Source organism: Spironucleus salmonicida, chromosome 3, assembly GCF_000497125.1.
Source record: "Spironucleus salmonicida strain ATCC 50377 chromosome 3, whole genome shotgun sequence".
In the NCBI taxonomy this organism is placed as follows: Eukaryota; Fornicata; order Diplomonadida; family Hexamitidae; genus Spironucleus; species Spironucleus salmonicida.
In genome coordinates, this window is record NC_090598.1 from 1710337 (window position 1) to 1725553 (window position 15217).

General features: G+C 25.0%; 5 protein-coding genes across 5 annotated transcripts; 3 read left to right on the plus strand and 2 right to left on the minus strand. All coding sequences in view use genetic code 6, as the record gives it.

The window, feature by feature from the left end:
• Positions 1 to 2328: 2328 nt before the first annotated feature.
• On the plus strand, positions 2329 to 2850 carry SS50377_23349 (uncharacterized protein; the record flags this gene model as incomplete). Its single annotated transcript, XM_067907214.1, has 1 exon — positions 2329 to 2850. The coding sequence occupies one exon, from the start codon at positions 2329 to 2331 to the stop codon at positions 2848 to 2850; it is 522 nt and encodes a 173-aa protein (XP_067766482.1).
• Positions 2851 to 4259: 1409 nt separating this feature from the next.
• On the minus strand, positions 4260 to 6164 carry SS50377_23350 (uncharacterized protein; the record flags this gene model as incomplete). The annotated part of the gene is made up of 1 exon (XM_067907215.1): positions 4260 to 6164. The coding sequence occupies one exon, from the start codon at positions 6162 to 6164 to the stop codon at positions 4260 to 4262; it is 1905 nt and encodes a 634-aa protein (XP_067766483.1).
• Positions 6165 to 6979: 815 nt separating this feature from the next.
• SS50377_23351 (Transmembrane domain-containing protein) lies at positions 6980 to 9934 on the minus strand (the record flags this gene model as incomplete). The annotated part of the gene is made up of 1 exon (XM_067907216.1): positions 6980 to 9934. One exon carries the CDS (start codon positions 9932 to 9934, stop codon positions 6980 to 6982), a length of 2955 nt encoding a protein of 984 aa, XP_067766484.1.
• Positions 9935 to 10066: 132 nt separating this feature from the next.
• SS50377_23352 (uncharacterized protein) lies at positions 10067 to 11770 on the plus strand (the record flags this gene model as incomplete). The annotated part of the gene is made up of 1 exon (XM_067907217.1): positions 10067 to 11770. The coding sequence occupies one exon, from the start codon at positions 10067 to 10069 to the stop codon at positions 11768 to 11770; it is 1704 nt and encodes a 567-aa protein (XP_067766485.1).
• Positions 11771 to 11811: 41 nt separating this feature from the next.
• Positions 11812 to 15213, plus strand: SS50377_23353 (uncharacterized protein; the record flags this gene model as incomplete). Its single annotated transcript, XM_067907218.1, has 1 exon — positions 11812 to 15213. The coding sequence occupies one exon, from the start codon at positions 11812 to 11814 to the stop codon at positions 15211 to 15213; it is 3402 nt and encodes a 1133-aa protein (XP_067766486.1).
• Positions 15214 to 15217: the final 4 nt, after the last annotated feature.

Here is a 15217-nt window from a genome sequence, read left to right on the forward strand (position 1 = left end):
AAAATTGATAATACTAACTTTTTAAATAATTATTGTACTACTAAGATATTTTGTTTATACTTTTACATTTTATAAATTTAAACTATAGCATAACAAATTTAACTGTAAATATCTGGTGTTATTGATGATTACATATAGATCTAACTAACAAAATTTTAAATAATGAAGATCCAACCTAATTTAAGTTATTTTATACAGTTAAATTTATGTTTTATAGCGTATATTCCTTATTAGTTAAAAAGAATTATCATGACTTAAAAAGAGTATTAATTAATCGGATTTTATTATTGATAAGTAATACAACAAGTATTTAATATATATTTAATAGTTTTCCCAAACCAATAAATAGGTAATTTTGATAATATGAGTCGCAGTGTGTTAATATTTATCATTAATTGTTGTATATGATAACGATAAAAATTAAACTTAGGTTTCAATAAAATAATTTTCTAATTTATCTCATTACAATTTCACAAATTAGCAAAAAAGATGGATTGGAATATAATTAAAAAATAAGCTATATAATTTTCCAATGAGTCCAAATACTTACTTAAAAATTATGTTATATGAATATGTATTAAATCTTGATAGATTTAACTTTTAAAAATAATCTGAAAATTAAATCTAAGCAAAAGATTAAATCAGTCAATTTTGATGTATTAACTATATTATTGAATATCACACTATGTATCTGATTATTTTATTTCAATATCCAACTAAATTTTTCCCAGTTGTATACTTTATATTTATATTTCATAAATTAAAATTAAATGCTAAATATCGAAATACCGTAATGGTACTTTTTATAATGAACTACTCTGAAGATTTTAAACTATACGTAATATTCTTTGTTAAGATTTATAATATTAATTGCTATTTTAATGCGGTGATCCAGGAAATATTCCCGAAAATAAATTTTATGCTACGGCCATAATATCATTATTACAATAACAAAAATATTATAAAATATGGTCAACTTCTAAAAAATGATCAAATTTAATATTCTAAACGCTTTTTGTATTTTGATCGAACATATAATTAATATTTTTAGATGGAATACCTAGAATCTACACTAACTCTATGAATAACGGTTATGTATATATGTTTTTTTATTAACCAATCAATGTTATGTTATTCATTTATTCAAATTTTAATAAACTAAAACTTAAAAACTATTCATCTTATATTAGTTTCCGTATAAAATACAAAATTTAGTAGTAAATCTTTGGCATATTAAACGTGTCAAGTTTATCTAAATTAAGTAAATTTGGTAACAATTATATAAACAATTAAAAATGTAAATCGTCAAGATTAATATTAAACTAATCTAAACTAAATGCTTACTTTATTTATAGGCCAGACTCCAGCATCAACACAATTAAAAATTAATCTTTAAATTATACTTATTAAACATCAATTTACTTTATTTATGTTTGTATAACTAATAAATTTAGATTTTTTATTTATAGTATATAATTTTCAAAATTGAACTATTATTATTTATCTAAATCATTGTAATACTTTTATAGTTATGTAAGATCTTGGTAGCATAAAAAATCATAGATTTAACTAGTAATAAAATTGTATTATTACTAGTGTTTTAATAACACTTGGTGATAATCGATGTTGTAATAACAATTAGATATTATAGCCGAAAAGAGAATAAAATCATGTTTAGAAATATTAAAAAGGAACTTTTCGTTTTCTGCATGAATATGACAAATATCCGAATTAAAAAATATGTTTTCTAGTATGGTAAGGTAGGGAAATAAAAGGTATTTAACTTCATTTTCATCATATATGAAAGCACCAGTATTCTCAATTGTAATAGTGTATTACTTATTTTACAATAATATATTAAAATGATTATCTACCTATAGCTGTTATACACAAATCAGCTCAGGCTCCTACAAATTTATTTGTAGAAAATCATACTAAATAAATTTATCTGTTTATATATTTTGTTTAACACTTTAAGTTGCTATATTATCTGATTAATATTCATTTTAATCATAACATGCACTATTTTGTTTATCAAATTCTTCTATTAATTTATTTTACTATACCACATCTTTAAAATGTAAAAAATCATTTTTATCTTCAAAACTAATAGGTTACTCATAATCTAAAGCTCCAACCCAACATTACTAAAGTTTTGGGTTTAAATACAGCTAGTTGTTTATTTCAGATATAAGTTTTGTTTCATTATTAAAATAGTAGCATGAATCTAACTAGATACTAGAGAATAATAAATTATCATAATTTTCCATTATAATTGATATTATCGATATATTATATAAATATTGAAATAGTTTCAAATTTTAAATAATGTCTAATGAGCCTTCAATTTCAAAGCGTTTGAAAACAATGTCTAATAATTACGAAGAGCTGAAAAATTTGAACAGATCTCATAAAATGGAGGTAGCTAATTTCTAATTAGAATGCTAACAAATGCGCAATTAACTCCTCAAATTAAAGAAAGAATCTGACTTCACTTATAACTTAATTTAAACTGCCTCATCAAGAAAAAATTCTATGTAATAAAATTTTAGTAATTTACAGCACTCAGTTTAATCAGAAATTTAAATTATTATGGGTCTTGATTAATAATTTATTGAATAAAAAAAATAAACAGCTTATATTAACTAATAGATTGCTGAGTGTAAAAATTATGTTTAATAGCTATGTGATGAACGTGAAAATTTAAATTCTGAGAATAAGTAATTAATAGAAGAGAAGCAACTTTTTTAAGATCAAAAGAAGGAGCTTTTTGAACATAGAACCAGGCTAGTTGCTTAATTATAAAAACAAGAAGGCCATCTTTCTGCAGTTAGAGCTAAGATGTAATGATGATTTGTTATTTTATATTATAAAATATATAATCAATAAATAATTTAATTATAAATGGATCTCTTAGTACATTAAGGAAAATAAGAATATATCATAAATATTAACCAAAATTCTCCAAAAAATAATGTTTTAATTATTCCATCTAGATTTATAGCTCGAAAAATAAGTATTTTTTGTGCAGATATTATTTTAGGATTTTTATGTATCATTTAAAACTACATTGTGTTATTGTCATAGCATGATAAAGATATAATTTTTATTATATACATTATTTGTTTAGATTTTATTATATAACCTTTTTAGTTATCAGCTACAAGGCTAACTTTATAGTTTGCTACAAGAGATAATAACAATTAAATTTAAACGTTATTATGTACAGTTTTTCTACTATAATTAATCATATCAGTAGTTATATGTAGTATTTTATTACTTGTGCTGTATTTAATCTACCCTTTATCGATATAATATTATTATTTGGTTTATTTTTCTTCTTTAACTTATGGATTTATAAATCCAATTATTTATTTTACTTAGTATTATGAATATAGTTATAAAGCATCATTATATGAAGCAATCTAATTTTTTTATACAATTTCTTTTTCCTTGTATTATAACGTTAATAATTATACATACTTTATCTCATAGTCAATGTTAAGATTACTAATAGGATTTATTATGATATTTAATAGCTATTTTGAAAATGATTCTAAATTCTAAATTAATTATACCAATATATTTCTACGATACAAGGCTTCATTTTTATATCTTTCCATTAAAAGTAGCATTATTAATGGAACTATATAGAATTTAAGATAAATTACATATACTTCTTTTGTCTTCTATTAGTTATATATATCAAATGAATAGAATAATTACTATTTGTTTCTAAAATTGTTTCATCTTTCATACTTTATTCATATTAATGAATAATTAATGTATGAAATTAGCTTCTCATTAAGTAAATTTAAAAGTTAGCTTAAAGTAAAATATTATCTATTTTTAGCGTTATTTTGCAACTACTTATCATTAGCTTTAATATTATGTCCGTTATCACTTTTACATATAGAAAATTTAAATAATTTAAAATATAAGAATATTATTATTTACGAATGCTATATTCTATTGCCATCCAGTTTTAGTAGAGTATTCTAAGTTATATGTTAGAATAAAATGTTATTGTTAATTTAATTTATTTAAGGATTTTCAGTTATATTAATTGGTATAATTTAACATATGCTTACAGATTTTGCTACAAAAGATGATAGTTTTAGTTTTTTATGGTTATACTATTGCTCTTTTACAGATAGTGTCATAGGATTTTTTGGTTTCATCGTTATTCTTATTCGAATAATGAAAAGAGACAAAGAGTATATCAAAATGTAAAATGTATTAAATTGAATTTATCAAAATCACTAAAAGTATTTTTCATATTCTGAAACATATTCTTCAAGGTTGATAAGGTCTTTATTGCCTAATTTCCATAGTTATCTATTACCCCATCTATTCATTGGAGCATCATATGGTTTTAGGCCAGTACCATTACTGTATGATCTTTAACTTTCTACATCTTTAACAAGCTCAATATTAATATGTTATTCTGATGGATCATGATTTTTAAACTTTCTAAAACTTTTTTTCATATTCTTTAATTTTGGTTAATTATCAATTCCAGTATTTAACTAAAGTGAGTTATTTAATTTTGTGTTTTCTTATTCTAGTTTATCTAGAGTATCAAATAAAATAGTCTTCTCTAAGACTTAAGGAACTTTTTACATTTAAATTTTCTTTTTCTCACCTTAAGTTAAAAATACAACAGATTAATTAACTTGTTTCCCACCAAATGCTAACATATTCATTACCGGTTCTGTTTTCAGAAATTCAATATCATTTTTTACATCCTTGGATTTTATATTGAAAACACCTAAATTATCTTAAACCATATCTTTATTCCGAGTTCTAAGATTCAACCCTTCACTTCCCAATCTATACTTTTACATAGCATCAGTATCTACAAACTCATTATGATCATACTACTCTTATGGGCAATAAACAGTAAATGCAATATCACAAGTTGCCTTATCTAGTTTTTCATTAATTTTATGTTTAAATTCGTTAGCATCTATAAGATTTGGCATATTTATTAGTTAATCAATTAATTTTGATGATAGTAATAAACCCAATGCATTTATTTATTCAGATCTAACAGTAACAGTATCCACTGCCTTTGAATGAAGTCGTCTAAGCAACATATCTGTTATATCAATTACTTGTTTTTATTTCTATCTTCTTGTAGATTATTCTTCAACCCATGATGTCGTCATCTAAGTAATCTCCTTTAAAAAGTGCTCTGAATGTTATAGACAATTTGCAGCATCTTCTGTCAATTTGATCTCAAAAATGTCTACCATTTTGTGTTTCATAGATTAAAGTACTCCATCTACATAAATAAGTTTAAAATTTGTGATATCATTTTACCAAGATTTTTATACATCTGAAACTTGATTTCCTAATTATATTAGGTATGAATCATCAGTAAAATACTTCGCTAACTAACTTTCCACGTAAGTAATTGTATCTTATATTGCTGCTAGTCTATTAGTCAAATATTATTACATATCTATCTTAAAATTTGATATACGTTTATCAATTTCACTTTAGTAATATAAGATACTGTTTTTCAGCCATAATTATAATTCTCTTTGATCATCTACCAAATTATTACTTATATCTAAAAACTGATCTACTTATTTTTTATCTAAAAACTCATCTTCTTTCTCATCGGAATATGAATTTAGAAGTTAACTGCAAACATTCATAGTTTAATCAACAATGGACTGCTATATATAACCTTCCTGGTATCTTTTAAGATCCATATTTTAAATAGTTTATTGAAAATTTTAATGTTCAATTTAAATTCTCTATTACATTTTTTGTTCGTATTCATCTGTTAACTATAACACATTAAATGTGGCCAATGATACTCTCTCTTAAATATCTTGATACATCTATGTTTATTTGGTAACTGTTTATTTAAATGTTTTGATCATTTTTTAAACATCTATTGAAATAGCTTTAGCTTAATCTTGGTATTATTGCAGCTTTCTGCTAAATGTAGCAGCATAACTCATACCTGGATAGAGTAGTTCTTTTTTAGTATCTATTAATTTTCCATTGACATCTTCTAAGCATTCAACCAATACTGTTTATGCTGAAATTCCATCTTTTAATTATGTAAACTAAAGTTATGACGCTAACGAAAACTCATCTATATCAATACTTAATGCAATATTAAATTTTTAAATAATAGACTTCATATTTATTTCAAAAGCTAGATCTGCTTTATCCTAAGTTATTTCATATAACTATTAAGTATTTTATAATCTATTTTTCTAATGTAGATGTTTTAATTTTTACTAATATCTATTTAAAATATGGCAGTCTTATTATATTTAATTTATTTTCGCAATTAGCGAAGGTGGAAAATCAAGAGTATAATCTGTCATTTTTGGAAATTATCTATATACAATATAATATTATGATAAAAGCAGGCTATATATTATTTAATTATATAATATAGTAATATTTATATTTAAATTAAAAAATGTAATTAACTTAATCTTAAAGATCAATACTATATTTATCTGGATTTTAAAATGAATAACTCTTAAATAAAGAGATAATACACTTAAAAAATCACTCACAATAAAGTTTTAATAGATTGCATAATTAATCCATAGGACGTATAAATGGTGCATTTTAAACATAATCATCTAGATAGATATTTACTAGAACGCATAACCCATCACCAACTAGATACTAATCAGATTAGTCATTACCTATGGATACAAAACATTATTTTAAACGAGGTTAATCATTTTAGGCCCAAGATGGGTCGAATGTTTCTATTATGGCAATTGCAGAGAAAAAAATTAAAGATAGATTTGAGTTAAGTAAAGAAATAATGTACAGAGCAAATAACTCAATTGGATTATCACCTTTTATTACTAAATAGGTGAAATAAAAATTAATCTAGTAACACTAAATAAATTTAACGTAGCCATAAGCCTTAAATTTAGCTTAAATAATAGGGATTCCGCGTCGTATACATAAATAATAATGAATTTTATTATCACTCCAGGTCTTTATCTGAATTTAATATATCAAACCAATATGATCTATTAATGTGTAGTTGCTATTTAATTCTCTGATAAAAATCAACATATTCTAATCTTATTTTTATTTCAGTTAGTTTTTACCATTCTTTTAGTTTATCTTTAAGAAATTTTAGACCTTTTTCTTATATATTATCAATAATATAAAGTTAGTATAATGGAAGTATAATATCTTAGCACACATCTTCTTGATGTGGTAAATACGATTTTGGCAATGCAAATGTTTCAATTTGCTATTATTTCTTTAATTACTATTGTAGATTACTACCTAATAATTCTAATGTTTCTCTCTTTCTATAATTATCACTAAAAATTGATAGATATAATACTACATTTAAAAGTATTTCTGAATAATTACTCTGTTTAGACGCCTCATCAGTCAATTTTTTCCTTGCACTATCAATTAATTTTTGATCCTCATCATTTTTTAATACTACTACTAAGTCTAATTCCAATTGATCCATAATTAACTTGTTATTAAATTTCTAGTTATTCATTTTAGCGATTAATCTGTCAAAATTTTTACCATCAAATGAAATTAATTAATCTATAAATTTTTTTCGAATTTATTTAATAGTATCATTTGGAATACTACCTAGTAAGGAACTTTTAAGAATAATATTCCAACCATTTGTTGAGGCACATCGTTGATTTGGATTTCTATCATTATATATTATTGAAAGTGCGTGTTAAACTGAAATTATAGAGTGATCATCAAGACCAGAATGTGCAATGCTACTACATGATGCAGCTAAAATAACTGCTAATACTAACTCTTTTGAAAATATCTTTTTACAGTCGGCTTCAAACGATCCCTATAGTGAATAAATGAAAGCAGTTAGTGTTTATATACTTAACATAGATCTCATAACATTATAGTATGGTTATTTAGAAGAGTCTTAAGAGACAATTTTCGAAAATAATTGAATAGATTTTATAGGTAAATCAAATATAATTAGTAACCCTAAAGTATTTAATGATGTTAAAAGGACTATTTCCAATGGATAATCTATTGAATTATCTTTTTGTAGAATATAAGGATCATAATCTTCGATACTTAAGAAGTCATCAAGTTTAATAAGTTATTTAATTATTTATTACTATTCATGTGCAGATAATTGGGAAAATTTTTATTATTATTTTTTAGAATGTACTTTTGGTATATCAATTAAGAATTATCTATAACTACCATCTTGAGCCTAATAACCCTTTAATAAAGTAATTGAAGTTTCCGTTGGTGTTTAAGACATGGCTTCAGAAATTGTATCATCAAATTATTATTTGCTATCTTTGGTTATCACTGGCTATTTTATGTTGTAAACTTATTTTTAATCTATCTATAACCTTTAAAAAGGTCTATAACCAATTTAGCTTGAAAGAGTTGATGCATATATCCCACAAATGTGTTCCTAATTTCGTACAAAGCCTGATAGCTTCATAAAATCAGCGTTTAAAACATTCAGATATTCTTATATCTAATTTTACTAAGTTGGATCAATAAGGTCGATATGATAAATAAGACTTTTAGTTGATTGAATAATTCTTTCTGATTATGTTTTAAATCTTTCTTTACTAGCATCATGATCATCAAATATGCGTACAAATGCTATTAATGGATTTTCAGATATTTCTCTAAATTAATCCATTTCTTTCATTTTAATAATATTAGAATAAATTTCATTAAAAGCATTGTATGCTAATAACTTTGCCCCTAATTTTGATTTATAAAAAGCAGGGATTATCATTTATTAAAGAAATTCTATTGATTCCTACTCGGCTTCATTAAATAATATTAAATATTCATCTCTTTTTAATTATGAAAGTTTCATGAACTTATTTCGGATAACTAATTGTGTTTATTAAGAAAAATAGCACTACTGATCTAAATTATTAAAATGTTATTAATATATTTATTAGACTAATTGTTTATTAACTAAATAATTTTGGGGATTCCGCAATTAAGCAGTGTCGACTAAAAATTAAAATTATGGTTGCCCTTATTATCTTTATTATAAAAATAATTAAAATGCTTTGCGATCTTTAATATTTAATAAAACCTCCTATAATGTTTCTGGTATTGGTGAATCTCTATCAGACATAAATAAAATAACTAAGGAGATCCACTCTAATGGATAATAAAGATGGAAGATTAATCTGGAATATTTAATTTTGATTATCTCAATAAATTAACCAATGATAAGTAAACTCATTGTAAAATATACACGGCGTTTAGATAATGTTGTTATTACTGAATATGAAGTTGGTGAAATTGAAAGCTAGTTTTCTTTTGACACATTAAATACCTCATCTATAAGATAGGATAATTATTATGGATCTGTTGTTTGTAATGCATCATTAATTTCTTTTTCTAATGATTTTCCTTAAATATAATTTAAAATTATATTGTATCCAAAAATAACTATTAAAACTACCTATTTTGACATGATTTCATCATCAAGTAATGAATATATAAAAGAAGTTGCCTGATTTCTTTATTCTTCTGTATTCGCCAGTTCAATCATTTCAATAACTATAAATCCTAGTAAATGTGGTAATTAAGTTAAAGGGGTTTTCATCATAGCCTAAAAAGGAGATTATGAATACCAATTTAGTAATAAACCTCTTAATGGTACTAACATAATTATAACCAGCATGTAAAGGAATTTTGAAAGAAATAGGAATGTAAGGAACTATTAAAAATATTCTTAGAATGATAAAGTTAAAATGATACTGTGGGTAATATAAGCTATAATAAAAAGACATACACAAACTAAATAGAAGCCTTATGGGTGAATTTTATTAGTACCTTTACTAGGAAATATAAATGCTACTAATAATATAGATAGAGACAAATATTAAAGAACTTACCAATAAAGAAGATATGTAAAATCCACTTATTATTAATTAGCCATTTAATAAAAATTCGAAAGTATTATTATACTATTAAGTTTAATTATAAGTAAATATTTTATTAAATATAATTAAAATCATATGAATACAGTATATTTTTTAATAAATATAATTACTAAAAATGTCAGAAATTAATGCGGAAACCATGTCAAAGCTTGCAAGCTCATTTACTAATGATATTGGTTCAATTCACCAAGATGTACTTTCATTATCTAATGATATTAAACTTTTAGTTTTAAGTTAAGATTAATAACTTAAGTGTATAGAAAATACTTTAAGAAAAATAAACTACAAATAAATTTAAGATCATCTTTTTTATATACTAGGAAGTAGTATCGTCTTTCTTATTTTATCTGCGTTCACAAGAGTTTTTGAGAAATGATTATTATTTGGATCATTCTAAGTATAATATTATATTGTAATACCTGACAATAATGAACTCATGCCATATGCAGAGAACTGTCTCAACACCATTACTATAATTTATTCCTAATAGACCAATAAATTTTAAGTAGCTAGTACCAAAAGATATAAGTAATCTTTGTCAAAAATGCTAAATAAATCTGCAAAAAATATTTTCCGAATATGATCATTTCATTTATATCTTACAGACAAAACATACATAAAATATATCCTCGCCGAACTAGTAGTAAATTTACAATAATCAGATGGAAACTCCGGTTAAACGCCCAATTTAGTAAGTATGTTCTAACGCCTCACTTATTTATTAAAAAATAATTGAAAAATAAAAAATAGAAATTAAAGAATTAAAATCTATGGAATATAAAATGAAATAAGATATTAGATCTAGGTTTAATTAAGAATAAGGATACTTAAAGTAATAATTATTAACCAATTTTGAAGCTATTGATAAACTTAATAAAGATATAGAACACTTAGAAAAAGCAGTCACTATATCTAATAATAAAAATTAAGTGCTTTTACTTGAGAAATAAGAATTCGTGTAAATTAAGTATAAGTTTGAAATATAAATAGACTAAATGTTTAAACTCTTAGAAGAGAAGACAAAGTCTAATTAATGTTTTTAGTAAAAAAATATAAAACTTTGTTAAACAAATCAGTTCTTTGATGGATTGTAGTAGAAGTATAGAGAATCAGAGGATTAAATATTTTAATTAAACTTAGAATTATAAAAATATTAAATTATAAATACTAAACTTACCGATATATAAGAATAACTGAACTCATAATTAGCAAATCAATAATATGAAATAGATAAAATTACTGTTAACTTAAAGATCAAATAGTCTCATATAGAAAATTTGGAGGAATAAATAGCTCTTTTATAAATTCGTTAAGACTCGTAAAATTTGGCTGAATCGTTCAAAAACTCTAACTAATCATTTTCAGAAATACCAGATACAATAACTAACTTTTAAGGATTAATGAATTAAAGTTTTGATTGTTTTGGAATGAATATTAACGTTGACAATGATGAATCAATGTTTGTGTAATAGTATGGGAATTATTAAAATCTCTAACATAATATAGATATTTATACAAATATTGTAAAATAATAATTTAAAAAAGAATATTAATAAATTCAATAGTTAGCTTTTTCAGTTTAATATTTATAAGATTTTTCAATTGGTATTCCAATTATAGAAAAAGCAAGGTAAGGTAATAAAGACTATAAAAAAGCTATTGGAAGCTATCTAATTTTAACTCAAAAAATCAGTTAGATAAAAATATCTAGCTCTGTATTTAATGATAATCAATTAAAAGATACATTACTTATGATATACGATGGCTGGGAAGTTGGAGGTATGAGAGGCATAGTTTATCTTAAAAAAGAAGGTGTCTGTAAATATGTATGATTTATTATATATTTGATATAAGATATTTTTTATAAAATTTAATGTTAAAGATTTCACCTAAGTCTGTTATAATACAAGAGTCCATTTTTTAATAAATTTTACTTAAAAACTTTTCTGATGACGGGATATAGATTTAATTACGGATCGAAGCTAGATCTAATGACAATATTTAAAGTCTTGTTTCAAGTCCTGATTCATTTTTATTAGATACTTATAGACTAACACTCCACCCTCAAGAAGTGGTACCAATTAAAGTATAGTTTATACCTCTAACTAATGACTAGTTTTAAACCGCTAGAATAATTTTTACTACTAATGATATGAAATTTTAAGCTCCTATTCTTGGAATTACTGGTATATAAAGTTGTATTTTCTAGTAAAATAAGCTTATAAATAATGGCACCTGCGATTTGATTATTAAAGATAAAGAAAATTCAGCCAAAATACTAAAAATATAAGAAATTAGTAAAAGTTCTGAAGATGTACTATTTTGGCCTGTATATGCTCAAAAAATGTAAATAGAAGGAACTGATGAACACAAAATTGCAGTCTAATTTGGAGATGTATTGGAATTTATGTAGAAATGTATATAACGTCCAAAATAAAAAGAAATGGTCGCGAATGCTGTTGGTAGTGAGCTTATGGAAACAATAGAATATAGTGAAGCAGTACTTCCAATTGCTATAATTTTGAAAGATTAGTAGGATATGCATCTATGTAAAGATCAACCAGTTTAAAATATCTAAGAAGTAACATAACAATAAAATGATACTTTACAAAGGCCAAATGAAACTATCCAAATTGTAAATATACCTTAAAGTACTTAAATATAGAACTAAATATCAATTGAATAATAATATAATACGCTGTAAGAAGAAGAGTAACCTGGATAAATATTTAACTCAGATGAATCAATTGCTCGAAATAGTGTATTATAATAAGAAAGTTCAAATAATTATAAATCAGAATACTATGATCTAAATAAAAATACTATTTAATTTTCAGCAAATGATGACACCTCTTCAATTTTGTCTAAGATACAAAACAAAAATGTTCCAAAATATATATTAGATTAATATTAATAAGAATTATAAGAACTCAATGCTTTAGAATAGTAACTCAACTCAAGAGGATATTAAGATGAAAGTATATATGATTAATAATACGATTAGAAAAACTATATATACGAAACTGAAGTTATTCCAGAATTTATGCCAGTTACAGTTTAATTTATAGATGGAGAGTTACATTATACTCCATAGAATTTAATTTTTGTTAATGACGTCCCTATTTATCCAATTCTGTATTAAAATACATATTGGAGAACCTTGAACTCATAATTTACTTTATCCACACCTAAGTTTCCCCCATATAATGAAAAAATATCAGAATAATCCACTGCACAAATACTTTATTTAACTGGCTAAATACATATATAGAATACATCTCATTAATCTGGATTTCATCAAAAAATATCTAGTATATACCCTGAATAATCAGATTAAGTCGCATAGATGGCGTCAAATATGTAATATTTGTATTTTAATATTGATTTTATTACATAGTAATAAGAGTATTCAAATTTCAGAATAAATATTAAATCTGATGATTAACTTTCAGGAAGATTGGATCCTAGCGAAACTAGGATTATTAATATTACATTTGCAATAACTATTACAAACGTAGAAAATGACGCATTACCAGAGTTGCCACAACTATTCTAAAATATGATTTATAATACTAATTCTTAAAATATGGAATCTATTACCCCACTTTTCATAAGGATAACTGGGTTTAGATTTGATAGATATTATTCAGATGAAGAGTTTGACTGCCTACCTGCCTTTTATTAGTTATAAAATGATGATGAGATTAGAGAATCTATAGATATTCCAGTAGTCTTCCCATCGAATTTAATTGCTGATCGTAAAGTTGAAAAAAGTGTTTAATTAAATTAAATAAGATATCCACAAGGAGATTTACGAATAAACCAAAATATTGGTAAGGTTACATAAGCTTTTAATATGCAGTTCTTTGATTTTCTAAAAACCTTGCCTATAATAGGTTTAAATGACGTCAATAATATAGGATCATTAAAACTAAAAAATTAACCATCGGTGCCAAAAGTTGTAAAATAAGCTAACTAGATTAAAAAATTAGACAAATACCTGACAAATAATAAATAAGGCGGAGTAATGAGTTTTTCGCCAGTTTCCAACAATAAGAAATCTGTAGCTAAAACGCCAAAGCACAACGATATTTTTATTGAAAATACAGAGTAATAGCAGCTCAATAAATTTGAATTAGAAAAATCTTATCCGATTATCTTTAAGAAAAAATCCATTGATTTTAAACAGATTTCAGTATAAGAACTTGACATTTTTTGTTACCCAACGAATTTGCCTAGGTGCAGCGAGGAATTAGATGATTTCCCAATTCTATCGCATGCATTCACTTGCAATTCGACATCACTAAAAGTCAAAACCTCAACTTTGTTTCTTTCGAACGACTATACGGCCGGATACATTGACTTTAAGTTCAAATTATCGCAAAAGTCGGTGGATAGCATCATTGAATCGCTTGTACTGTCCTAAAGAATGCCTATTTTCTTGGAGCAGCAATTTTGCTTAGAAATTAAATCAGACGGCGCGAATTCGGCGCTAGCAAAGTTCCCGATCTTGGTTCGGGCTGAACTCGACCTGGACGAATTCCAGTTCAAGTACGCAAATCCGGGCGTTTCGGGCACTAATATGCCCATCAGAAACGCAATTCAGGGTATCAATTTGAGGCAAATTAACGGTTTTGTGGAGGAGATTTTTGCGACCACACAGGTAGTTAAGTGCCCTCCTGTGTTCTACATGTCGAAAACCAAGACCTTTTTGGAGTTGTTTAATGGCTCCGGGAGGTCGATTGTGGCGTTTACGTAGGGGTCTGCCCCGCCTTTTAAATGCGTTAATACGTTCCAAATTTCTAGCAATTCTTCGTTTAAGCAAGAGATTGAATTTGCGCCTAAAAAGCCTGGAAAATATGAATTTGACATGAAAGTTTAGTGGCCTGACAACTCGAAAGTCAAGGAGATATAGTAGGGCGGAAAAGGTATTTAGAGGTATCACAATTTGAATGTTAAAGTCGTTGCGATTGCAGTAAATGTGCCGCTTTTGTTAAAGCAAAGCAGCGAAGATTTTCCTAAAACCGTTAAAATAAACAAATATTAGTTTTCCATGCTCTATATACAGAATATAAGTAATTAGAATGCGAAATTTTCATTTGATGTTGAGTCTAATTTACAGGTGAGCCCATCGGTAGGAGTAGTCGAACCTGGGGCGTCGGCTGTCGTAAGAATATGGTTTGAGGGTGAAAAAAGGCCAAGTAAGATTAAAGTACTTGGCGAATGCTTCGGCGCAACTGGTATAGTGTTTGATGGAGTAGGAGAACCTGAATGAGTAT